The sequence below is a fragment of the Aythya ferina genome (genome assembly GCF_964211825.1).
Source record: "Aythya ferina genome assembly, chromosome: 1".
NCBI classification, from domain to species: Eukaryota; Metazoa; Chordata; class Aves; order Anseriformes; family Anatidae; genus Aythya; species Aythya ferina.
In genome coordinates this window covers 115,342,251-115,369,950 of record NC_140296.1, presented here as the reverse complement: position 1 = coordinate 115,369,950, position 27,700 = coordinate 115,342,251, and the positions used below count along the sequence as shown (strand labels likewise).

General features: G+C 41.2%; 1 protein-coding gene across 16 annotated transcripts in view; it reads left to right on the top strand.

Moving 5' to 3' along the window:
• Positions 1–26,954, top strand: part of BBX (BBX high mobility group box domain containing) — a 136,588-nt gene extending 109,634 nt beyond the window's left edge. For 9 of the 16 annotated variants that reach the window (XM_084528922.1, XM_084528929.1, XM_084528927.1 and 6 more), the window contains 5 exons: positions 215–363; positions 8,044–8,133; positions 15,227–15,424; positions 16,115–16,307; positions 18,914–25,090. In XM_084528922.1, the coding sequence (XP_084385048.1) occupies positions 215–363; positions 8,044–8,133; positions 15,227–15,424; positions 16,115–16,307; positions 18,914–19,001 (718 nt within the window). In that variant the 3' untranslated portion in view covers positions 19,002–25,090. Of the gene's footprint in view, positions 1–214; positions 364–8,043; positions 8,134–12,281; positions 12,439–15,226; positions 15,425–16,114; positions 16,308–18,913; positions 25,091–25,898 lie in introns of those variants that run through there. The other 7 variants (XM_084528915.1, XM_084528925.1, XM_084528924.1 and 4 more) reach the window with 7 other exon arrangements.
• The last annotated feature ends 746 nt before the right edge of the window (positions 26,955–27,700 follow it).

The following is a 27,700-nucleotide window of genomic DNA, read 5'->3' as shown; positions in this document are numbered from 1 at the left end:
ATATTAAAACTTAATTTCTCCAGAGTTCCAAATTCGGGAAATGGATTGTACATTCTCCTCCCAAAGTTAGATTATGTATAATAGTTTGACATTTACAGTGTGCATGTGTGCATATCTTTCCCTTTATATGAGTAGATGCGTGTGTATGCACACAAAACACAATTCTCCAGAAATGGAGTTACGTTTAATTTGATTGGTTTTGTTTCCCCTTTAGCTTAGCAAAGTTGGAAGAAGAATTTGAAAAGAAATTCAAGAGCCTCCCTCAATACAGTCCTATTACCTTTGACAGGAGATGCTCATCTGTTCCAAGGAAAAAGAGAAAGGTTGGAAGCGGCTCATCTGAACAACCAAAATCCAACAAAGGTAAGTAACTGTGTTCAGTCCATTCTTCAATAACAATGCCAAAACAAGCTCTGGAATTTACACTCTCTTACCTTACTGTTATACATGTGAAAAGTGTGAAGTAAAACTTTTTTCTAGCACTGAATCTAGTTGGTTCTCACCTGGATTAGTTTCCAGGCCATACTCTTGACTTCTGCTTTTCATGCTGAGTAGAGTAGAATTTCTTAGAACTTGTACGTGAAATAATTTCCTCAGAGCAAGCAAACCTTCAATACCTTTGTGAGGTAAGTGAATTTGACGAGTTTTCCCAGGGGGAAACTGGCAGGGGGGAAAAATGGCCAATTGTCAAAAGTTACCTTGGGGTTTTTCAAAGCACGGTTTTATGGGTGTTTTCATTTAAATGTAATTTTAGGCTTTATTAATAAGATACCAGAAATGTCTGAATGAATTTTGGATATTTTTCTTCAAGATTTCAAACTTACAATGGAAAGTTAGACTTGAAAATGTTCTGAGGTGATAAAAATGGTTAGAGGACAGGAAAACTAGTTCTGTGCTCAGCTCTATGGCTGAGGGTCATAGAGGGAGAATAACTCATGACACTTTTGACTGTTTTATATACAGACAGCCTGTTTCACAGGAGAGGTAGAGAAGTAAGTATACGTTAGAGAAAATGCTTTTAGGCTGTGGCAACACAAAATGAAGCAATGACATACCGATAATTCTACAAGACAAAAGGATGCTCAGAAGAATGCTCGTTATGCACAGCTCACAATGTGAAGCTGGTTTCCTGTTCGGCTACTGTGGTAGTATCATGAGCTGGCTGATTTTCAAATCTAGTACGTGTATTTTAGCCAGACAACCCTGGATTAGATCTATGCCTTTTGAATGCTTCACAAATAATTACATTAGAATATGCAGGATTGAGCAGCTGTTCTTTTCTAGTACATGCCAATTTTAGTATTGATTTTTGTATTTATATAATTAGATATGGAACAGTCAAACTCCTGCAAATTTAGAATGGTGCTGGTAGAAAGCGAGTTCTTTCTCTTACATTTTTATGGTATATATTGTACAGAACCTCTTTAATGAGCATGAATGAACTTTTTTTTAACAGTATATTAATGCAGTGGCTTATTACACAACATCTTTTGGGCACAACATGGCAATTGAAGTTGTAATATCAGCTGTGTGGATTTCTCCCTGCTTCCATCACTATTAAAAAGGTTTGGAATATTTTCGGCCACGTCTCAAGGGAAGGTCAGAAACATAACTGCAGGCAGGTCACAAGCCTGATATAAGCAGTTTTGGCACAGCCCTGCGGAGAAGGCCATGGAGCGTTTGCCTGCAGCTGGCAAATGGGGCTCTTTAAACCAAGCCAGCTGATTTTGTACCAAAGCAGATGGCCAACAGTCGCATGAACTTTTCCGCCAAGTGAGCTGTGGGGTTGTAACAAGCAGCCCTGGAGGCAGGAATAACTGATGGTGACACTGCTGTTTTTGCAGTGAACATCTAACCATAGCCCTGAACTAAATGTAGACTGAGATAGTGATATCTGTTCCTAATTCCAAAGAATGTTGAATTCACAAAAGCAAGCTGGGCGAGCTGGCAGCTCGCGTCAGTCATTCCAGCTCCCTGGAGAGTGAGGCTCAGCTCTCAAGAGCTAACTGAGAAACTTTCCAACATACCTTTTTTTTTTTTTTCCCTTTTGGAAAAGAAAAATTGCTAAAAATATAAACATTCCATGGCAGTAGGTTGATTTAAATTTGTTTTCTGCCAGATTTTTTTTTAGGATTCTTAAAATTAGGATGCAAGCTGTGTATTTGAAACAACCTGAACCAAACTGCACACAACCAAGCTTACTAGCTGAATAGGGGAAACTGTTCAAGCAGAGCCAAATACTCATTATGCTGAATCCCCAAATTAATTTGTAGTGTCCTGACAGGCCGTTCAGCCTCGTCATGCTGTGGCTTGCCTGCAAATCCTGAGTCCACGGACAGCGAGAAAACACTAACCTCCAACGGTGTTATGAACACAGGTCTACAAGCTGGGCTTCTGCAAGTGTTGCAGAAAATGAAACACAGGAAACGGGCAGTTTTATGCAAAATGATGGACTGCTTTGGAATGGCTCTAGGTTTTTTATTAGTTTACACCGTTAGAATTCAGCAGAAGCAAAAGGGGCGTTTTTTTCTTGCAGCGTGATGAGCACGTACTGTGAAGAGGCAGTACAGTCCTGTGGGTGTGACTCTGTTGGGATGTAGGAGACCTTAATCTCGCTCTGCTGTGCTCTGTGTTATCCGCTTGTGTGGAGCTGTCTCGGCTGCTTTGCTCTTTCTTGGAGCTGTCTCTGGCTTGTAAGGTCAGCAGATGAGGCCTCCATTACGAACGGTGCCTGCTAGTGGCTGGGGCCTCTAGTGTGCCTTGTTTCCAAACAATATGTAATGATCATGAGGGGTAGGCTTAATAAACACTCTAAAATCATGCCCTGCTTTTCCTGGATGAGCATGTGCAGAGTCATAAACTTCCCATGCGTTTTCAGTCCTCTGATAATTACTTTCTGCAGTCTTCAAATCAGTGCTTACTAAATTGCAGCTAAAGGCTGAAAAGTAGATTGGAGCACTGCACACTAAAACCCCCAGAGGATGCTAGGTGATTAAAATAGAGAAATGCTTGGGGTTTTTGTTTTGTTTGGGGGTGGGTTGTTTCTTTTCTAACTAATTCTCTCTGCCTTAAAACAAAAACACGTTATACCCTGCCTGATAAGGCCCTATCTTACTTCAGAGTAAATGATGCCAGATTGATTTTCTGTCATATGTCATTAAACTATAGCTACGTGGGGCGGCTAAATAAGATGATGGGCCTGATCTGCTGCCTGACCCAAACAGACAGGGTTGTCAGGGCATTTTGTTATTACAAAGTGGAAAATCAGTGAATCAGTGTCAACTGAATCCTTCCACAGTGCTTGCCGTGCCCAGTCCTCACTTCAGGCAGTTCTTTTAACATAAAAATACCTGAGGAACCCTGTGACATAACTGTTTCAAGTCCGTGTGCAAGGGAAACTTTGAATTTTCTGAAATTAGAGGCAATTTTTTCCAGTTTTTCCAGATTTTCCAAATTCTGCTCTCACTAAACTTAATAGGGATCTGTCTTCAGTGGGAGTAGACCTGAAAAAGTCAGAACCCTTCTGCAAATCCCACCCCAAGCATGCCAGGAGCATGCACGTACAATAGCAATGTAAGAAAATGGCTGAAAAATACAGCTCCACTCAGTCTGTGCAGATGGCCTGCTCCGACATTTGCTGGAGCTGTGACTGATTTTATTTTTCTTCTTTCCAATGGCATATGTGCCAAAACATCCCACCACACGAGTCATCAGTCTGCAGTGAGTCACTAATTCGCTTATATGCAAAAATGAGCAGCAGGCACAGTCATTATTTCTGTGGTGTGCTGTGAAGAAATGCTCACTTACACACTAAACACTTCGCTGAAGTTCTCATTTTGGGAAGGCCAGGAGACGACTGCATGGTGTACTTTTATTCAGGAAAGGGATTGTCTGCAATTATTTTTTTTCTTTGACCTCTAGGACTAGAAGTAAAGCATCAGCTTAAAAATAATCCTTTGTGGCATTCCTCTCAGCCTTAGCTTGGGTTTTTTGGCTTAGTTCTAAGCAGCATTAGGATGTCTGGAGATGGCAAGTCATAATGTTTCACAGATCACAACCTAAAAATACAGCTCCGTCCTCCTAAGAGACTTAGAAACAATGGAGAGTTTGGCAAACTCCAGCTCTTCTGGGAGCTGTGGAGCTTATGGGGTCCTGCCAACACGATGGCCTCACAGGACAAGGCAAGGATTTTAGTAGGAGGCCAGTCTCAAGCTGAGGGAATGAGCTGAGCCTGTGGTAGAAGTGAATTGGGCTTCATTACCTCCTCTGTAGGGTCTTTCTTTCCTCATGTCAAATCAGTGCCAGAGCCTTCTGGGAGGCACATGTGTTCATCCTGGTTGTCTTATGACAGTGCTGAAATGTTCCCTGTTTGGTCTGGCCATGCACATAAAGGACTCCGGGGGAGTAGGGGGAACACACGCCCAGAACTGTGGAGGAAACGCAATTATGGTTTGTTATGCATGGCCTGTTCATTTTCTTGCCTGCTGCTTCCCTAACCAGCTGCTGCTGTCCATGCTGCTATCCCCAGAAGGAAGTTCCTGGTGCTGTCAGGGAGTACAGTGAGCCACTGGAGCCAGGGATTAGCAGGTGGTTAACTCACGTGGCAGCCGCTGTAGCACTAGGAAAAGAAGAGGGAAATAGAATATTTTCAGTCGAGGAAGATCAGCAGAACAGGACTTACTCTACACTTAAGGTGGCAGTATAGCAATAGCAAGTAAACTTACAGGAATAAAAGCAGTTCTCAACTTTCTATAGGAAGGCACTCCTAGGATCCACTGCCTAACAGCAGGATTGGCTAGGTCTTTCTGCCATGGATATTCTCTGGACTGAATGTTGACAAATGGTGTTTGTTTGAAATCTCTGAATATTTGACTGCTGTCCCCATGAAGCAGGTATAGCACAGCCAGCAGTTGTGTAAGCTCTTGCGTGAGCTGTTATGCCTGAACCATGCCCCTGGGACACCTGCTCTTGGAGAGTGGAAAAGGGTATTTGATCTTAGGAATGGCCCGTTGTTCGGCCTTTCCTGATGGAATTAAGTACGTGTGCCCATGTCCTCTCAGGTCTGGTCTATATTTTGCCTCCTCTGTTAATTTGGTTGATTTTTATTGGAAGAAAAAGAAAGGCTCTGTTTTTCATACCTGAATATGCCCTGCAAAGGCCCCACATTTGGCAGTTCATCTGTTCATGCCTTAATCTAAGGGAAGGGTTGGATGGGGACATTTCCAAAGAACCAAATAGTCTATTCAGTAATTGCTAGATAACTCGTGTGTGTAAATATGAGAGTGATCATAATTTGTCTTTTTACAGAGGACATTGAGCATATCCATATTGTCTAGCTGACTCCAAGTAGTTCAGGCAGGGAGTGCAAAGTGAGTTTTTCATGGAGTTAGAAGTCAGATTCTCAGGTCTAAGTATGCCACATTGACATACGTAACTATTAACTCATTTTCTCTTTCACTGCATTAATGGCCAAAGGGTATAGGAAGTAACCATGAGCACTGTCTCACAAGAATAAAGGGTAAAAGGGTCAGGCATTGGAAATTTCCTTACAAAAAGGTGGCTTCTCTTTTCACTCCACTGCAGTCAATGTCTTTCCATCTGAGAACAGAATTTTACATGCAAGTAGCGTGTGCTATGAACCATCTAGCATCTGCTACGTGGTGCAGATACAAGCTTATCTGAAGTGTTCTTTGATGGTAAAAGAGAAATTTAAGACAGAGCTTTCCTTATCCATGCAACAACTGTCATCTTTTGGGGAGTTTTTAATCTCATTTATTCTGTTCAATTGCTGGCACTCACTGATAGTCCGTGGAATAAGCAGTTTGTAGGGTGCAAGCCGAGCTGTAGCAGTGGAGATTTCTGTAATACCATGTAAAATGTTGCTTATTCCAAGCACCTACAAATCACTTATTTGTTAAGCTGGAGAAAAAAAAAAAAAAAGAGAGAGAGAGAGAGAAAACAGTAGAAATGATGTCCTGAATTCTCTCTTGCATATCTCTGCCTCTGTGTCTGATGGAACTGTTTTGGAAAGATTTGTCTCTGCTGATATGAATTAAGCATTTGACTTTAGTCTTCGGGAAAGCCCAGGTACACTTTCCCTCAACCTGCTTGAGCTTTTTCGTGACATACTTTGCATTTTTCTTGTACTGGCACTATACTGCTTATCCAACTCTGTGGTACTCAGGAACCTACTCTAAAATCTGCAGGAAGACACTTGAATTAGTTTGAATGAATACAGCCTATTCTGTTGAACTTTACAGTATTTTCTCTACAAGTTCTATTAAAAAAGCTATTAAAATTCAAGCTGATAGTGTCTAGCCTGGATTGTTTTTTGGTTTTGTTTTTGCTTTGGTTTGTTGTTTGACATCTGGATTTTTTGTGATACTATTCACTTTTTCCCAAATTTTGATTTCTTTAGTTTGCTGTTGTTGTTTGTTTGTTTGTTTTAAAAAAGGCATCAGTGAACCACAAAGCCAAATATACAAAATCTTAGGATTTCTCTGTCTGTTCCTGTCTAGGTTTTACTGTTCTCTGTGTATTATTCAAACAGAAGTTAGTTTCTATGAATGCTGTTCTCCTTCTTGCCTGCACTACATGTTTTTCTCCTTCATTCCCCACATATAGCGCTGGGTAGTGATCAAAACCTGCAGATCACATTACTACACGTTTACAGTTGTCTCAGTAGCCAGTGTGTGTCTGGCTTCTTGTAAGGATAAGGAGGAGCAGAGGAGGTCAGTGTGGTGGATGGCGTGCACTTCCTGCTAGAGTGCAGCTGGGAGGGATGCCCTCTCGTGAGGCTGTGAGCTGTCCTGGCATCTGCAGCACATCTCCTTTCTGTTTGGGCAGGTCTGTTTGGAGCTAGCCTGAAGAAGTGCTCACCTGCTATATCTTCGGAAATAAGATTTTGATGTGCAGCTTGTTTCTGAAAAGTAACTGCCTAAAAGTGGCTTTGCAGTGTAGAAATAATGCGTCTGTTATTTCTCTGCTGCTGTATCTCCATTAGTGAGTCGAAGGATGGCTTCCTAATGGCTTCTGCTAGTGGCATGCTTTGTCTGCTGCCCTGTAAAATGCCTTCTGACTATTACTAGCAAAGACTCCACTGTCAAAGTAGGAATGGGACCATCAGCTGGGTACACCCTCACCTTACTCTCCTGGGAGCTTTTACTTCTGCACTTACTATAAACTTACTTCTGGTCACCAAGAAGGCAAATCTAACTCCTGGTCCTGCGGGGGTTGACCATGCCTGGTAGGTACGGCCTCACCCAGTCACTCCCCTGACAGCAGGATGAGGGAGAGAACCGGAAAGGGTGAAAGTGAGGACAAAGACGTGTGTAGGTTGGGACAAAAGTGGTTTAATAAGTGACAGGATAAAAACAAGAAACAAGTGGAGCAAAACTACTCACTCACCACCAACAAACCCATGCCTAGCTAGGCCCTGAGCAGCGTCTGCTTTGGAAACCCATCCCTAGTTTTACTGCTGAGCGTGACACCATATGGTATGAGATATCTCCTCGGCCTGCTGGGGCCAGCTGTCATGGCCCTGTCCCCCGACACCTCTTGTGCCCTCCCAGCAGGGCACTCCTCGCCCTGGGGTGCAGAGGGAGGAACAGAAGGCCTTGGCACTGTGCAAGCACTGCTCAGCAACCACTAATCACCAGTGTGTTATCGACACTGTTTGGGTCACCAGTTTCGAACACAGCACTATACAGGCTGCTGCGAAGAAAGCAGCCATCCCACTACACATCCAAAAGAGCGCGTGTCTTTAAACAAACAAAGCTCTCGTTTTATTATATGGCTGAGCTTTCTGAAGGTCGCTGTTCTGCAAAATGCTCTGGGACACTTTTGCATAGAGAGGTGGTGGGTTGGAGTACAGCCTGCTTAGATAGAGAGCCTCCAGAGAGCGCAGTGGGTGTTAGTTTTTGTGCTTCACCATGAAATGGCATCCTGCATTAGTGGAAGGGGAGGTTTATAGTACATGCTGTGACTGTTGTGCTCTTTCTAAAACCGCTGATTAAAAGTATGTATTATTAATGTTGTCTGTAGGTTCATTCCAGTCTCAGAAAAAGAACTTATTCCACAAAATTGTCAGCAAATATAAGCACAAAAAGGAGAAGCTTAATGTTCCGGACACAGGTACTGGTGCATTACTTAGTTAAGGTTTCGGTCCGCCTGCTCTCTGAATTCAGTCTTGGGTGATGCTTCTAGGCAGAGGCTACCTGACTCTCTAGCCTTTGACTGCTTTGGTCTTTTATTTCCCTGTCTGCTTTGACTCCATTAGCTCCTGGCTCCAGTTGGTCATACTGCCTTACTCGAGTACAAAGCTGTTTCTCTGTTCCTTGGTATCTCCCTTGATTACAGTTTCTCTGCTCCAGACTCTGCAGCAGAGCTGACAAAGCAAGCGCAGTTCTGCAGTTGGCCCTGAACTTTATCTTCCACTGCTTGTAGCTCTCTGGTCCTTTGGTTGCTCTTATCTCCATCCCTTCCCTATCAGAGGCAGTACTGTTTACCCCTTGGCCATATTTATGTTGCTCGCTCCTCTCCCTCTGATTTCCATCTGTCTGGAGCTCTGCAGACTGCAGCTGATCAGAACATGAGAGCTGGTTTCTGCACCAGTTCTCAGGAGTACTCCTGCCATCCTTGAACCAACCCTCCCTCTGTAGAAACCTTAACCAGCTGCCCGTTTGCCTCTGATTGAAGATAACATCTACAGGATTTTCTTGTTTAAGTTCTGCCTCAGATCTGCTCCGCCCTCTGCACTACCGGTAGTGCTCTGACGTCTTTCTCTTGTTAGAGCACTCTGGTCCTGCATACCCATACACTCACAAGTCCCAGGGTTGTTTTCAAGTGTACAGTATGTACAGGATTATAAGTTAGCCTTTTTTCCTGGGCCTTTTTTTTTTTCCTCCTTTTCACCCCCTAGTCATCTTCTCCATGCTACCCAAAGCATCCACAATGGAGTTCTCTCCTACATCATCCCTGAGATACAGCAGAGCCTCTCTGGTTGTTCTTACTTAGGTAGCTCCATGAATTTCTTCCTTTTAATCCCATCCATGTCTGTCTCTTTTTAAGATAATAAAATGACAATCTGTATCTCCAGTTCCCCCAGCTACCTTTATGCTCAATCCTTTTCTCTGAGGCTTGATCCACGTCATTTCTTCTCCTTTCCTGATGCTGTGTTTTGTATCTTCCATGGTACACTTGCACTGTTTTTCCTCATAGCCTCTGTCAGCTGCGCTGCATTCAACAAGGCAAATATTTTTAAATTACATATTCTTTTTGTTGGTTTTGTAAAACAAACGTGTTGCGAGAGTTGCTCATGAGAAGTAACTGTTGTGCTTCCACACCAGAGTGAAGAAGACATCACACATTAGCATAGTTCTTATTGGGTGCCATTCAGAATCCTGTGTGCCTGAATCCACCACAGAGATAAATTAATATGAATAAATAATGAATAAATAAAAATTTAAAAACAGTGTTTAAATTCTCCTATAGGAAAAGAAACGGCATTTAAGGCAAGATTGAGTAAAAAATATTTATATTTTAAAATCTGTAGATACAATGTGAAGCTAAGCAAAATGATTAAAAAAAAAATTAAAAAACAGCCTGTTTTGATATAAAGTGAAGCATTCACTATGATCAAAGATTCAAGCCTGACAAGTGTTGAATACCATGGCCTTATTCCAACACAACAGAGGCATGTCCTTGGAAGTTAAGCATGTGAATAGTGTCACAGCGACTAAATAATGAAAGATGTCTGTGCATTTGCTGGAGTAGCGCCAGTGTGCTGAGTTCATCCCAAGACTGAAACAAAGGCATGAGAAGCTTGAACCTACCAGTCTTACACAGCCCACGTAGAGATCATCAGAGGAAAGGCAGCGGATGTATACATTGGAGGGGAACTGTGTTTTCTCAGAGTGAAAATCTGGGGTCTTGCCTGCTGGAAGTGTACGGTGTGGTGTGGTTATCAGCCATGTGTGGTGTGGGTATGGCCCTGGCATTTGGCAGACAGCCTCAACTAACATTGTAGTTTCATCAGCTGCAGTGCAGTGTGGCCCTAAACTCTCTGAATCCACCAGCCCATGTTCTGCAGCACTCAAGCTGGGAATCCCAGCGTGTTCATTTAAATTACAATGTACAAGGATTGGTGAATCAAATACTAAAATGAAAATTCCTGCTCTTTTTTTTGTGGTTAGTTTATACTTGAGGTGAGTCATGAGTGTGTATGTAAGGGTTTTTATGGGGTTCATTTTGCTGGAGGAAGGACAGGCTTGGGTATTCTGATAGCTGGAGGGAAGACGCTTGGAAGGGTTGCTGTCAGCAGGGGTCATGCTAGATTCATCCTTTTACAGCTGGAGAAATGTGTGTGTGTACAGACCTGTGAGAGTGTGTGTGTTTTGAGTGAGCACTTCTGTCTTCCAGGCAATAAATGCACTAAGGGCACATTTTGAATTGGCTGGGGCATGTTATCCAGGCTTCTCTGCTTTGGGTATCTGAGTGAATCCTGACTTCACATAACTGCAGTGTATGCAGCATCACCAGTGCAAATCACTGTATTATGAGCTGGCAGATGCTTAAGGAAATGTAACCCACAAAATATCACTGGATGTGCCACAACACCTGCTCCTTGTCAGGGGATGTCTCTGCCTGTTAGCCCCACTCCTTGCTAAGGTTCGGTATGCCTTCCTACCCCATGAGTCCCCATGAGTGATATTGCAGCAGCAACCCTTTGTCAGAAGAGCTGTGTCTTCCACCAGGGTGTAGGTCAGTTTGCTGTTTCCTAAGTGTTTCCTAAGCACTGGTGAAGCAAATGCTACTTGAAGCTTTGCTCCCTACCTTGCTAGGCTTCCCCTTTTTAGCTTAATGAAGATGATTAAACCATTACAGCCTGCCTTCCTTTCTTCATACCGGCATGCTTGGACCCACAGGAACATTTGTTTTCCACTAGACATGGTTAAACTGCAAATCCTGTTACAGTTGGGCATTGTTGAAGAAATTGGTTTAAATTTGTCTAGTATCTTCCTGATGTTCGGTCTAAAAAGCTTGTCCTCTTCTGTGGTATGCTGAGTGACTTGAACCGACGTCATTTTTACGGTCTGAAAGGCAGCTGATAGCTCTTCAGTGTAGAGTGAGACCCGTAGCTATTCACTGGGCTCTTCAATTCAGCATTTTTAACGTGGACCTGCCTCTGTGATTTGAGTACAGGTTTGGCACTATAGCATTTCCCAAAGGGACTTGTCTTACCCTACCCATCCTCGTTTAGCATGCTGTTAGGAGAGAGATGGGTTAAAGACGTTCATCAGTGTTCTTGATGCTACTTCAGCTGTTTTTGCTTTGATTGCATATTATTATTAATTGCATATTATTATACTGCAGCATTAAAATCAGGATTAGCAAGAAACTTCCAATCTCCAGCTGCAAGCTTTACAGAAATACTGATAGTTGATATAAATGAGCAATGTCAGAACAGAGTCAGGTTTTCTAAATCCTTGCTTTCCAGACTGCACTGTACAACTCAAGAGGAAACCACGCATAGCTGAGGGGGCAATACGAGGATTGCATGTACTTTGCAAACCTGCAGAGTAGGGTAGACTGTCCGTGCTAATTTTAAGCTAGTTATCTCAGGAAACCATCTAGCATAGAGCTCTAGATGCTTTTCTTTCCAAATCATTTTTGTGTCCATGGTGTAAGTATGCTGAAAGGTCCAGCTCTTCATATCATGCTCAACTCTTCTTGCTAAAAAAAAAACAAAACAAAACAAAACAAAAAAACAGCCCTGTAGTTGTGCATACACTAAAGTCATGTGGGAAGGTAACCATAGAAATCTCTGCAAGACTGAACACTATCTGCAGGATCTCATTTAATTTCTAAGTAGTGTTTTCCTGAAAATCTACAACATTCTTGAATGTAGCACAGTGTGAAAACAGAAGGGATATTAAATGGATTAAAGATATGATTAAATAAAAACAGAGGGAATTAAACTTATTTAGCCCTGTCCTTTCTTCACTGAAAAATAAAGGTCTGGTTTAAAGCATTCATATGGGTGTACCTTTGGCAGTGGAAGCAAGGGGGTGCTGTTTCTCTCAAAGGAAGCAGGAATGAAGAATAGGTTGGCTATTCAGTTGTTGAAGCATGGACTCTTCATCTCTGGAGTTTAATGCAAAGGGTCTTGTTGGAGAAGCCTTTAGTCTTGTATGATTTCCTCTGAGTTTGTTTTTATCTCTGCTTGAATAATAAACTGCAAAGAATATAATGAAATAATTTCTCATCCCAATTTCCACCAGGACGGGTAGAGAAGAAAAATTCTCCTGAGGAAAGCAGTTCTTCCCTTCAACACCCCCTCTGCTTACACACAGGAAAGAAAAAAGAAAGAAAGAAAAAAAAAAAAAACCAGACACCACCCCACTCTTTCATTATTCATCCTTAATCCTTTCCTATTCAAAGTTGTATGGCAGCAGTGTTACAATGAAGTGATAAAGAGCTTACTCCGGAGTTAGGGGAGGAAATAATCATAGAGGACTCTCCTATGTCTGATTTCAAGGATTGAGAAACCTTAAAACATGGAAAGGAAATACACTTAACAGCATTTTGAATTTGTCAGTCACCTTCTACTATTTCTTAGTGAAATGCCCAGCTGTCGTGTATTCCTTCATCTTTTACAATCTTTTAAAACATTTTATGTCTTTAATTTTTTAAATACTGTCCCTTTTATTCCGCCTTTCAAGGCTTTATGTTAGTAATTTCTTGAGCCTTTTTGGATGTCTACAATGTGAAAAATAAAACAAATTTAAAAGATAGCTGTCCATTGTATTGACCAATCAACTTAATTTCTGGTGCCCTGACATAGCTCATAATATGCTACACATGTAGCTAAAAACATACATGGGTTTCTTTCTATCAGATGTTGCTTATTGTTTAAAATCATGTCTCTAATATTTTTATTAAATGTAAAAAAAAAAAAGGCTTGCATTCCTAAAATTAAAACCATTATAAACTCAGTCAAACTAGAATTAAACAGCACTGCCAAAGTAGTATCTAATTAGAGCAAATCCCCACATCATAATTAGCAAATACTGTTGGACTACAACCAAGCCATTACATTAATACATAATCAACACTTATGAATTCCCAAATAAGAAATCTAGAGAGAAAGCTGCCCATTTAATTACACATTCCAATTAAAATTTTGGTCTCAGTCAGTACAGTAAGCGCATCTGAATATCTCACTGCTAACCACACTGAATTACTTGAAAGTCACATTTATAGTCACTGGTGCTTCTCCTGAATTGGACTGTTACGGGGCAGATCTTATTGCGATCGCTCTTTCGCTCTTTAAAAAAATTTAAAGCTGTGTTCTGCAAAAGTTTAGCATAATTGAGTAAACACTGAGAAAAGCTCATGGAAACTCTGTGTTTTTTTCAAAATAAAGATCGCACACACGTTCAACAAATTTTTTCCACAAGAAGATATGAAGATGGATTTAAGAACGTACATGAATTAAGTTCTGGTACATTCCCAAGTGCTTTTACACATGCACTAGGTCTGATCATACTCAATATAGGAGATGGGCCTTGTTCAGTGCTTAACCCTTCTGAAACAGCAGTGGCTGGCACTCCAGCTTGAGTTTTGCACATTGTTTTTTGCTTATCCTGCCACCCACAAAGTGAACAAATGGGTCTTAGGCACTTCTTGAAAATGGGAACAAAGAATGAAAGAAAGGGTGGGGGAAGAGAAAGCTAAATGCAGACACGGTAACAGCGGTGAAAGGACTCTTAAAAAGAGAGAGGCTGTATGTAACCCGATGGGTAGTAAAGAAAATAATGAGTTGGAAGTGCTGCAGAGGAGATGAGATGCAGGCATTAGGAAAAATTATGTAATCGTTGAGGAGGCAGTGCATCTGGGAAAAAAACAACCTGAGGGCTTGGTGAAGATACCACAAGTACTCCGTTTCAAAACAGGTTAGAGAAGCCTCTAAGAAATGGCCTGGGTATTCCCTTTGTTGCCAACCCTGTCTTTCTGTAGTCACAGATGATGTAGGCCTCATAATACTTTTATTACAAGAGAAAATCTATCCCACATTGCATTTGTGGACTAGTGTTACCCTGTGGTATCAGCAGTATGGTTTATTAAATCACTGGAAATCACAGAATCATAGAACAGCTTGGGTTGGAAGGGACCTTATATCCAACTCCCCACCATGGGCCGCGATACCTCCCACCAGACCAGGCTGCCCAGAGCTTTGTCCAACCTGGCCTTGAACATTTCCAGGGATGGGGCACCTACAGCTCCTCTGGGCAGCCCGTGCCAGTGCCTCACCACCCTCTGAGTGAAGAACTTCCTCCACTGGCAAGCAATTGATGCCTGTATGGTCTGTCTGATCTCAGACTTTAGAAATGTAAATACTGCCAGTGATTGCTGCTTGGCCAATTTCTGCATGAATAAGAGTAAAATCAGTGTCTAGTCAGGTGAAAACTTGTGATTATGTTCCACTTCAGGATGGAAAGTTGCTTTGAAGTGCCAACACCGGTACTGTTGAAAAAGATTCAAAGTGTTCCTTTCACACTCTGGCTTTATGCAAGCAGCATTTCCATCACAGGATTCTATCCCGTGTTTACTTTCCTTTATTCTCATCTTCAAATGGGATCTAGTTCAGCTTTCGTATTTGCTGCCTTTGTTGGCTTTTGTTTGTTTGGAGTTTTGTTTTTTTTGTTTAAGCTTTATTGTTTTATAAAAGACAGCATTTCCTTCTGCTTCAGGGAGACAGCACAGAGTAGTGACTATAGAGAGAAGTCAGGGTTACAGAATCACAGAATCTTATTCAGGAATTTCTGAATTCTGCCTGTGATTCTGGCTATGAGCTAAGATAAGCTTACGTGAGGGCTCTCTATTCCTTAAATGCATTGTGTCCTCTGGCTTCCTGTTGGCATCTTCTGTTGTGGAGCATTTTACACTGACTGATACCACGCTCCCACTGAAATGCTGCTGCCTGTCTCACAGTTTCCTATGTAAATGTTAGAAAGTTGAACCTCCTCAGACATCTTTAGGAGCTGTTGCTACTATTCCCCTTCAACCCCCTGCAGCATCCAGGTGATATCTTGCCGTGGGTTATGCTCAGAGTACATGAAAGGGAAGGCTTAGTACATTATGTGGATGCTTGCAAAACAGTAAATGAGCATAGACAGTAGTTGAGTTATTCTACATTTAAACGTGCATTTTTGTTCTTTTTCAGCCATATTCTTAGAAGACAAAAATTCCAGTGAGCCTGCCTGGAAAAATAAAATTTCTATATCTGCCCTAAACACTCCAGAGCCAGCAATGATGCACGAGCCTTTAGTTGGGAGCCAGAAGAGGAAAGCAAGGAAAACTAAGATCACTCATCTGGTCCGAACAGCAGATGGTCGAGTGTCACCAGCAGGAGGGACACTGGGTAAGGAAATGGTAGCTTAAATTTTGTTAAAACTGAGTAGTTGGAGATGGTATGAGAGTACAACCAACTTATCAGGGAAGTGTTGTTCAGCCAGCACAGACTCAGACCTGCTCAGAAAGGTCATTCAATTAAATGCGGACATCGATCAACTGGGAGATTAGTGTGTCCATAAAGTCCAGCCTCTTTTATTTGGCTGCCCACATCTGCCTTCTCTCCCTGGATAGTTCTCTCAGAACCACGAGCTGATTACAAAGAGAAATGGAAAACAATTAAGTTTCATGGTTTCTTTCCAGTCCAGCAAAGAAATTATACTGCAGCTAGTTGCACGACATAAAACCAAGTTCCATAATATAACAGTCAATGCAAAAGCCCTTGCAGGAGACCTCAGCAGTTAAAATAATCTTGTAGGACTTCTGCATCTTAAACACGCACAGAGACACAAGCTCTCTTGTCTGACCTAAAGGATGAAACTCGGCTGAATCCAAAGTCAGTAAACTGCTTCATAAACCTCAGTATGTTTCTGCCGGTAGCTTGGGTCAGAAGAGGTTGCAACATAAATAGGATTACACTAGCAAAATTGAAGCCCTAAAGGTAAAGATGCTGTTAACACCAGACTGGTCAGTACGTGGATGTGCTGCTGTGAATTTAAGGGCTGTCTAGACTTGCAAGCTTAACTTTCTTTTGTTTCAGAGGAGAAGCCTAAAGATCTGCCACAAAGTAGTCTTCAGAAAGCCTCAAGTGCAGAAACAGATTGCAACAGTGAATGCTCCAGAAATGCAGAGACAGAAGAAAATCATAGTATTACATCAGATATGCCAGCAGTGTCTGCGTTTTTTAGCTTAGCTGCTCTGGCAGAGGTAGCAGCAATGGAAAATGTACACAGGTACGGTCTTATGGTTTTCTTTTCTACTTGTTGCCACCGTGTTTGGAAAGCAAGCAATATGCAGTGTTTAATTTGGTCTGTTTCTTCCTCCAGTGCTTTCTCTGAATGTCTGTTTTCTACCACTAGCCTCATAGTATTAACTCTTCACCTACATGACAATGTAATCTACTTCAATAGTCAGTAAAATGATCCTCCACAGTAAGCTTGCCTCCCAAGTTTTGTATATAAACCATTTAATATGCTCCTTGAGATCCTAATGATGAAGAGTTTCTAATTTTTGGACATCATTTGTCAGATAACAGTGGATTTAAATAGCTGTTGCATGCTGATTTGTACGTCTCTGTGGCCTGACTGTGGAGAGAATTTCATGTAACTTCAGCAGAAGTTCGTATCTTATCTTATCTTATCCTGAACATGACTGAATGAAGCTAACTCGTTATTTTTACTCTTCTGCTTTGCTGTGTAGGAGGCAAAGCAGCTGCAGCATGTCCTCAGGGCAGAACAGTTCTGGGTGACGGAACGGCGTGTTGCTTTGGGCTGGTCCTCTTGGTGTAGGAGTTAGGCCGTCCGCACAGATAGTGTGGAGAACGCACAGGTTCCTTAGGCCTGCTGGGTCAAATCAGCATGGCCAGATCTGGCCTTCTAGACCTGTGATGGGAGGAAACGAATGATGAATGACAGCAAGTCCTCCTTAGCTCTTAATTGCCTGCTATTCTTCGATGCTCCAGTGTGTTGGAGATGATGCCCCATCCTTTCCTAGAGTGCAAAGTCAGTGAGGAAACCCTGGGCCGGTGTGAAAGCATCACGGCCTCTGCAAATGGCATGTGACAGATGGCTGGCTACCTAAGGAACTCCACAAGTTTTCTCTCAGTTTCTCCCAGTTCTGCAAAACATCTTTCTGCTTTAAGACAGCAAAAGTATGAACTCATTCGTGTCTTCTTCTGTGGTTAGGAGGCACAAAGGGAGCCTTGGGGAAGTGAGTTCTGCTATCCCTTGCAGCACTGTGGTTTTGTTGATTTCCAGTGATGGTCTGACAAGAATTGCACAAAAGTGACAGGATTTGCTTAGTTAGGCTTTTGTCTAGTTTGTTCTTCTAAAAAGTTTTGTGTTCCATTTTTCCCCATTAAAGTGAATGTCTTGAACTAATGCTTTGCATACCTTTCTGTTCGGGTCCTTCCTACCTAATCCCATGTTTTGTCATCCCATCGTGCAGTTAGCACAATGCAGCACCTTCTGTGAGGCCTGAAAACACCAGACTTGCAAATGTCTAACAGCTGTTGCAAATTCCAGCTTCTAATCACCAGGGAAATGAAAACAGGGACTCTTTCCCAGTAGCAGTTTAGCTGTACGTCTCTGGCAGACTTGGCAAATTGAAGTCGAAACAGAAACCTAAATCTGATGGGCTGGATGCCTCGCTAACTTCTACTCTGTTGATTGTTTGTTATCTTTGCAGCTTCCTTCTTTATTTGTAAATAACTGGGAATGGGAAGAATAGCATTAGAGGTTTGCTTGATGTGTTTTTTCAGCATCTGAATTCAATTATTAAATAATTTTGCAAAGCCTTAGGCCTTGGAAGCCAGACTCCTTTCTAAGTGCAATTAGAGCTTTTCTGGAAGTGACAACATGGTTTTCATTTGAATGTTTCTGTTTAGCTCTGGGTAGAGTGCCCTGGTTAAGCACTTGTGAGCCTGAGCTGCATTTTGTGCTAAGGCTACTGCACTGCACCCCTGGTGTGCAAAGCACGATGGTGCCCACATGTCTGCAGAGGTCCTAGCTCTGCCAGAGTGAGGTAAAGTGGTCTTCGTGTAAATAAGAAGTAGGCCCCAGATTCACATTGCTGTAAGTGACACATGAGGTAACGAAAATAGAATCTGACTTGAGAGATTAGATAACAGGCTGCGATGTGCTTTGTGTATGCATTTTAAAAAGCAAGCTGCAAAGGAGTTCTCCCAAGTCCATCTGCTTCAATGACTGATGCTGATTTCCAGCACGTAATTCTGGTGCAGCTTATTTTTATGATATCCTGTGCCAGGGGATCATTTGTAAATTAACACGGCTCTAGTAATGAAAGAGATGTGCTGGGCTGATGAAGTGTTAAGTCATGCAGCTTGGACTAATCCCAACGTGTAACTCTGCTGGTGGGTATGTTTCCATATTGCTTGAAAGCTGGCTATTGACTCTCATTAACGTGACACACGCCTCTCCGCATTTGCCATCTTTTGCTACACATGAGCTGCACTCTCTGCTTCTGAGGGCTGAAGCCATTCACTTAGAAAACAAGTAACAGCACTTGTGTGCTCGTAACGTACTCTTCGGCCATGCATTTTGTTTCGGGTAGTCAAATACCATCAAGACTTGGTTTTGCTTGACTTTGCATTGTATTGCAGGTTGTCCTCAGGATATTTTCTTACCGTTGCAGGAATACCTATACAAAGAGCACAAATCCAGCAGTGTGTGGACACCTGTAGCAGTAGGGAGTTATGGTGTTATAAACCATATTGGGTGTTAAACCATATCACGTGCTGCTTTCTGTCCTCTCTAGTCTGCTAAAAGCAACTCCCGTGCTCCCAATAATGATGGGTGGCTTTTCTTTTCTTCTTTTGCAGAAGTCAGAGGGCCACACCTCTCCCACATGATGGACAGCCAAATGAAATGTCTCAGGCTCCAGTGCTTATTTCCTGCGCTGACCAGTGAAGCTCCACTTTATTGTAAAACATTGTGCTTTACCTAATATCCTAGCCTTGTCTTTACCAAGGGAAGCTAGTCAGTCCATGTGATGGAAACTATAGACTGCAAGCAAGTGCTTATTGCTCTGAGTGGCCCAGAATTCACTGGAAGCCAGACATTAGCAACTTGGGCCAGGTCCTCAAATCGGAACCCAGTGTGTAGGAGGGTGATATTATTTGTCTATTAATGAAGAGAAATGGAATGATCCCAGAGCTTGCTTTCTATTGAAGGCTTTTAAACAGTAAATAGGTGGTTGATGTGAAGAAGGCTGCCTTTACTGTTAGCTCACACAGCATCTCTTTTACCAACCAGAGAGTATGGCAACTAGTTTCATATAATACCTAGTTCAATGAAAATGAAAAAAAAAAAAAAAAAGAAAAAAAAAACAACAACAACGAAAACACTGACGCACTGCACTAGTTATTATTAGATATTCTTAGTCATTTTTGTACATGAAGATTTAAGTTCTAAGATGGTTTATATTAATAGGTTATGCCTACGTTTATATTGTAGAATGAATTTAAAACCTGTTCCAGAGAACTCAAGGCAGCCTGGACAGATGTACCATTGTTAGCGGTGTTTGGGCAGCCACGTGGTCCAGATGTTCTGCACTTTTATATTCGCCACCAGAGTGGTAGAGTTTACTGGCAAAAATTCTGACAGGCTATGTTTGGGTTTTGTTTCTTTTTAATTTAGCTTTGAATAACCAGGATGATGTGCATTAGGAAAAGGAGTGGTGTATGGAAAAGAAAAATACTGCAGATAATTGACTTGTCTTTTATGCCTTGGAGGGTTCCTTTATTTTTGCATAGATATCTGAGTGACTTGGTGAAACTTTCCTGTAAACAAAAAGTTCTGCAAATATGTTTTTCAAAAGTGACCTTAGTATTATTTCACCATTCTGAAGAACCTAAAAGCATGACTTTTCAATATACATGTACACTGATACGCGTACCTTTTACATTTTGCAAACACTGGCGTTGTTGTAGTTACTATGCACAGTCTCAGTCGGCTTCAGAGTTTTTCTAAAGGGCCAATTACAGTTTGTGTTGGTCAAGGGGCAAGTGTTATGCAGATAAACTACAACTGAAGAATAATGTTTGACGGAATTCAGACTACCAAACAGATCCATCTGCCAGTTTCTGTCTTTGCTTATGTTGAATTTTTGTGGTTTGCTCTCATAAATACATCCCAAAAGCCAGGCCGAGTGTATCACTTGGCCTGTTATCTTCACTATTTTGACTTACACTATTGTATAACCAAGCATTGATTCCTACCAACAGATGCAAAACGATCACTAGTAACTAATCTAAAGCTACAAATTCAACAGGGTACTTCTTCAATAGCACAAGATGTTTCCCTACTTTTTGCATTGTAGCACAACAATTTACCAAATTGGACTCCAGCAATAATTTTCTATTAGTCTTCGTCATACTGGCTGAATTTTTGATAGTATTAGATTGAGTTTGAAGTTCTTTGAATTAAGTCTTTAAAAGATGCGAGTTTACATCATTCTATCAGGCATTCTTATTTATACTTGACTGAATTGATAATGTGTTTTGGGGTTATTTTGTAACTAATTTGATGTAATAGCCATATGGACAGTAACTCTATTAATGCTTGCTAGGTTTAGCCTTTCATTGTTGTAGTTAAGTGAAAGTCTTTGGTTCATTGTTGGGAAACAACACACAACATACCACACAAGTTGGAACAAAGGATTAAAGGTTTGACATAGGGCGGACAGCTTGGAAAGTCTCACTAAAACAGCACCATCAAAGATGCATGTGTTGGAAGAAGGGAACAACAGCAAAAGAACAACAAAATTTAAGAGCCAATGAGTCAGTGAAAAGGCTTTTTAAAAATTCAGGTGAACATATGACTAAGAGCCCCTCAAATGCCATTGCAGCCTATGGCAGTATTTTTAATAAGATTTTATTAAAGTTTTATAAGTTATTTTAACAAGACAGGAAAAAACTTAAGACTTAAAACTATTGGGTCACAGCAAGGTGGCTGTTGGAGTTTTGGACCACTTTATAATTAGCTGAAATCCAAATATGTTACAGTGCAGGCCGTTCACGTTGACAATGGTACTAACTTATTTCTCTAGAAACCTTTAGAGTAGATATATTTTTGTCAAAGCACCCCATTCTTCCTCAATTTAAATTTCAATATTGTTCCTGAAGATATTTCTGTATATTAATGGTACCTTTTTTAAAAGAAACAGAAAATTACTTTTTTCTATATGAATTAATATCTTACTTGATCTGCTTTTCCTTGACTTTCCCTTAGAGAGGGGGTAGGGTTGGGTCAGTTTACTGGATATGACTGTTTTCAGATACTTATAAACCTTTTTGTAGATATGCTTAATTTTTAAGCGATTAGGCACTGAGAGTAGCAGAAATCCTGCAAAGCTTTATAGTTCACTAGGCATTTGCCTTTGTTGGTTCTCTGAGTGACGTCTTGATTTCAGTAGCTAGAATTTTCCCTGAATCTACTAGAAGGGGTATCAGTATTTTCAGGTAACAAAGTCTGTTAGCACAACAAAAATTTCAGACCAATATCTTACTGTATTGGGGTTGGGTTTTTTTCCTTGTTTGTTTTGTTTTAATTTTTATTAATTTCAGCTGCTTTCATTTTGGAAAATCATATTGCTATTGTGTGTACTTCAGTATACCAGCAAACACTGTTACCCGTTAACACATTGTCCACAAATGCCTCTAGAGAAGAAATTGTTGCACCTTATGTATATCTCAAGCAAACCAAAATATGATGCTTTTCTGCTTTGTTTATTCTGAATATGTTGTATCATACTTTACTGAACCCGTTTTAACTTAGCTAAAGCTATCAATATTTATGCATTTCACATTATTTTCTGGATCTGAACCTGTGTATAAATCTTTCTTTAAAAAAAAAAAAAAAAGAAAAGCAATTACCGTAGTCGTCCTCTATCACTTATCCATGGGAGTGGGGAATCTTGTCTCAAGTGTACAATGCAGTACTATCCCAGTTTTCCTTAGTTTTTATTTATTTAGTGACCTTTGATACTTCATATATAGTTTCAAGGTATAGAGAATATATTGTCGTAACCGAAGCTACAGATCTAAGCAGCTGGGAGAAATTTACTGTAATGTCTTCTTAATTGTTCTAGTACTGTATATACATACGGGAAAAATGTTCTGCAGAACATTTGAGATGCAGATTCTTATCCCCACAGTAGGTTATTTTCCAGATATTAGACCAAATCAATCAAAAACATCCATAGTGATTACTTCATGCTCTGCATATGGCAGGAATTACCCCTTGAATGTGCTGTGATTTCAGAAATAGAATATATTTATTTAAGATGACTGAATGCTCTTTTATACTAATACAATATCCCAAAGTCATGAGCAAAGGATTTCTCGTTAGTTTGGGTTTCTATTTTATAGCATTGGTGCATGACTTTTGACATCGAAGCGATGAGCGTTGTTGTTGGAAAGGGGCACAGGAGCAAGGGACAGGTAGAAGCACGTGAACTGGTGTGCAGGTTGCACCGCTGGTCCTCACTGTTGGGGTGAAGGAGACCTGCGTAGCACCAGGCTGAGGAGCACTCTGCAGCCTGTGTCGAGTAGAAACCCGAGGGAGTTGTAACAGGGAATGCCTTACAGTTTGGATGCCGTCTTTTGGAACAGGATATTAAATTGAAGCAGTTTCACTTTCTGCTGCCTTTTTAGCTACTGTACAAATACTGGAGCAGGCTGAAGGCTACGGTTGTAGACATGGGACAGCAAGGAGGGGATAAAAGGAAAGCTGGCCTTTGTTCTCAGTAGGGTGAAATTGTGGCAACAAAGGGGAGTTAGGAAAAGATATATATGGTGTGTGTGCGTGCGTGTGTGTACATTCTGCAACATAAAAAAAAAAAATACAGTAGAAAAGACAGAAACATCACGGGTCTACAAGAGCCTATAATGTATGCTGTTTCTTTGAGTGCACTCCCGTTTTTGAATGCTGAGTGTAATATGGCTACCTCTCCTAAAAGACTACTTTCGCTAACTTCCACTTGCTTTCAGGCTTGATCATGTAATCTTTTCAGCCACTGATACCATTTGTATATCACTGTATGCTTTACTTCCCCAAAGCAACGTCTATACAGAGCTGACAACGTAAGGCTGAACATACAGTGGTAGCCAAACTGTGTTGCTGGAGCACTTTTGTTTAACCTCTGCCATAGTCATATGGGTTGCAGGACACGGGCCCGCTAGTTGGCTCAGCGGGATGGGGTTTTGTAACAGCAGAAATGAAGTGCTGGTCAGGTGGTGGACTTCAGATATTCCTGGTGGTCACGCAGTAAGCCACATGCTGCTCTTGAAAATTATTCTGGAGTTTACGTTTGCAATCCTAATTCCACGAGGAAACATAACTGTGCAACTTTTGTGTTGTATACCGTACATCATCCCCTAGATGCTGTTTGTTTGCCGTGCTTGTTTGCTAGATCGTAGAGTTCATAGGTCTGTTTGCCATGTTTTGTACTATTTGTGGCATTCTCCTTACCTTGTACATATTGTGGAGCTACCATCCAAGGCTGCCAGAACGCTGAGTCACTTTCAGGACACTGAGAACCGCGAATGAGTGCATTTAGGCTGTGAAAGACTTTTGCCTCCTCCCCTGTATTTCCCAATTAAAAGGCGCAGTGACGTTTATTCTCTCACCTAACTGCTATTATAATCACTTATATACTCAGTATTTTCTACTGAACCGACAGCTTTGAAGAAGCTTATCAAATGGATGTATATTTTATGTTCTCCCACTGATTCTTCTAAGACAGACACCTAGGAAGAGCTGACTTGAGATCTCCACTCAGCAACACACCTAAGCTTACGCTTAAAACCATCCTTATTTGAGGGGTAGCGTTGTTGTTTGCACTGCGGCAGTGCAGGAGCCCCGATTATGGACCACTGTGCTCTCAGAGTTGAGCTTGGGCTTGCGTGGTGTTTCTGGCTGAGGCGTGATATTTTGACCTAGGGTCTTCATTGGCACGGAGTTTTAAAGCACATGCAATAGCGGAACACTTGTTGAGTTCTTCCAAAGAACGATATTGTCATTTCTGGGTCCTGACTGTTACGGTATGCCAGCAGACCCACACTGTACTCTACTGGAAAAAATACATCTGCTGACACAATGTACAGGCTAACTAACCAGGCTTCTGAATGTAGTGGTCTAATCTGATCTTCTAACCCGTACAACTGAAACTTTATTTTCTCCCATGCACTGCAACACTTTGATCCGTGGTTTGGAGGTGACAAAAGAGAGAGAGAGATGTGTGTCCTCCGTGTATGTGTATGCATGTGCACACACACACACATTAGTGTGCAGGGACTTGCAAGACGTTACCTCTATAAAAGCATTCCCACCTCAGTTCATAAAACAACACGAGGTTTCTCAGACAACAGTTTTCGAACTTTCTTGGTAGATTTCATTCTCTTCCTTTCACATTACACCATAAGGTGTGATTTCAGAAATGTCTGAAGAAAGTTCAGACGCTGTGAAAACCTTCTTCCTCAGCAGTGCTTGCTTTCCATCACCAGTCTGTGTTCACAGCTCTAACACAACTGATTTGCTCTGATCTCTCTTCCTAGGGCCCAATCCTTCAACTTTTACTCTCATACATAATTCCACTAAATTTTGACCCAGTATTTGGCTTTATTCTTTCCAAAGCTTGGTGTAAACATGCCTTATAATAGTTCATCTCCATAAGTGGTATAACGGAGCTACTGCCTTCTAAGATGTGTGTAGTTAAAAGTCAATAAGCACATTTATAAAATGTCATGCTTTCTTCAAAACCTCTATCTAATTTGATATTTTAAAGTGCACATGTTAAGTCATGTGTATAACATGCTAGAATACATTAAACTGTGATCATGAAACTGAATAAAATATTTAATAAAATATTTGAAATATTTGAAAAGGACCTTCAAATAGATCTCTTTATGTTCATTCTATTTTGGTTATCTAGTGTGTGCCTGTAAACAGTTTCCCACTTAAAACTAATGATTGCAAATAAATACTATTAAAACAGAGCTTCTTTGATAATTCACCTGCTTTACTATCAAGTGATTGTTTACTTTACCATATGGCTGAGTTAATAGTATTTGCAGAATTTGTTTTTAGCTAGAGTATGAATTTGTTGGTTTTTTTTTGTTGTTTTGTTTTGTTTTGTTTTGTTTTTCTTTTTATACTTAAAAAGAAACAAGCTCATTTCCCACCTGGAAATGGAAGATGCCAAAAACCAGAGGAGAATCCTCAGAACTGTAAGCTGTAGTTTCCCGTCAGATCATCCGTTCAAATCTACATGACAATAAAAACGCTGTGTATTTTACAAAGGACTTATGCCCCTTTATTCTTGCTTAAACATGGGAGCTTCCATTTTATTTGTTTTAAATTCTGAGCTTGGTTCAGCACTTTTGACATTGTTGGAAAGATCCACAGACAAATAGTGCCACAGAATTCATTGGATTTATACTGGCATAAAGCTGGAGATTGTGGAATAGGGAGAGACAGGACTCAGTGTAGTTAGGCTGTGGGAAAAGCGTTTGCCTTTTCTTCTAAGCTTTCCAGGTTTCCACTTTGTGTTTCTGGATTTTTTCTTCACGCAATTGGAAAGCTCATTTATAGCCCACACAAGTATAAATGAAGTCATCTCACATAAAGAAGTCCTTGCTACATTTTCGGTCTTTGGACACGAAGAGAACTTCCTCAGAAATGTCTTCTGTTTTAGAAATAAGTAGTAAACATCATCAGTATTTAAACTTAAAGGTCCCCACTGCTTTGGAAACTTGTTTAACTAGGCCTCTGTTCTACCCCTATGTTTTACCTTTCTTTGTTTAGGCTGGAAAATTAGACTGTGGGAGATCTTGTCTTTCCCTGTCCTTGGACACCTGAAGATTGCTTGATTGCAAGGATCACAAGAAGACCCAAGTACAGCCTGCACGAAACCAGTAGAAACCAGTTGTTCATCTGGGAGCAGAACTCGTCTCTGAGTCAAAAGTAGCAGAAGGGAAGCCTTTACCCTTTGGTTTGTTCGGTTTGCTTTTTTTTTTTTTTTCCTGCCAATTGTGTGCCATTTACTCAGGGAAGAAGAAACGTATGCAATCTTGCACTGCCTTTACTGGGTGTGCATCAGTGGTCTGCAGAGAAATACCAGGAATGGAGGAGCTTCAGCATTAGCCATGCAGTGATCATACCTGGGGAAGGGAGAGAAGAGCTCTGATGCTGCAAGAAATCTCACAAGTGAAGATACTCTCTCAGTATAGTATGCCCAGTCAGGGACATTGAAGTCACTTTTTTTTTTTTAATTACCAAATTACCTTAAAAGTTAGTCATTTTCCATATTCAAACTCCCACCTTTTTTTAATCTGCTCTCATTTTGTTCTTCCAACAAAGCATCTGCATAATGCAGCTCACTCCCAGCACATCCAGATCTGGTTTGTTACCCAGCTCTCGTGTGGCTTCTTGCAGCTGCAAGGCATTGCACTGGCACTCTTTTACCTGTCAGGTGAGACCAGTTTCCACTTGGAGGCGCAGGGCAGAAAGACATCCTCCTCCTCCTAAGGCAGCGTGCTTCTGCCAGGCATTACAACATTCTCCATAGATTCTATTTGTTAGATTATTACCATTTTTCATCACATTTTTTTAACGTGCAGCTAATCCTGCTCTGAAGCAGACCTCTTTTTTTTTTTTTTTTTTTTTTTAAGTGTGAAAATATTAAGTGAGGCACAAATTATACTTGAGCATAGCATAACCATTACATAGCGCGTGGAACTGCCGGTTCTTCAGGAGGACACTAGCACTTTGTAACAAAATACGAGATAATGTTTCTATATCTGCTGCAAAGTTATGTTTTGTTTTGTTTTCAAAAATAAAACCTGTAAGATATAACGCCTACTATCTATTCAGTGTGAACTTCTTTTTGTGGACTGTTCTTGGCACAGAAACAGTAAGAAACTGAGCTCTAATACAGTTGCACTTAAAATGTGCTCTAGATTTCAGCTGCCCTTCATTAGTTACTGCCTGGCAAGGGAAGGTGTGTTAGATCTTCAGCAGAAGTAAATTAGCACAGGATGTACCTGTCTGTACCCCAGCTGAAACTCTGGTTGAAAATCCAGCCTATATAAATCAATACCAAAAGTTTGTTCCATACAAATAAATAATTCAGCCTATTTGTTGGCCTGTGAAACAAGAGGAACTAGTTGAAACAGACCCCAAAAATCAAACCACTTACATTGGCAAAAAATGTGTTTTGCTAAATGCAAACACCTGGTACTTTAATTCAGTCTGTCTGCATGGCTTACAGGAAAATGTCTTCCAGGTTTTCTCATTGCTTTCTGAGGCCGTGGCTGTCCCAACAGCCATGCTATGGAGGCACTTGGTGGCTCTGCCCTCAGAGGTCCTGTGCAGCCATGGATAACCCTAAGTTCCCCCAGGCATATGAAAAAACGTGTTCCCAGGAGATGTCCTGATTTAAAGGAAGCATTTGGAGCCTATCTTAATATAAGATACTGCGTGTATGGCCCACCCAAGGCTTCCTGCTCACGGCAGGCCATCAGGCCCAGGTCAGGTCATTCTGAGACTTGGTTACCTTCCTGCCGAGCCCTGTAGGAGTTACCCAGTTAGTCTGTAGTTACCTAGTC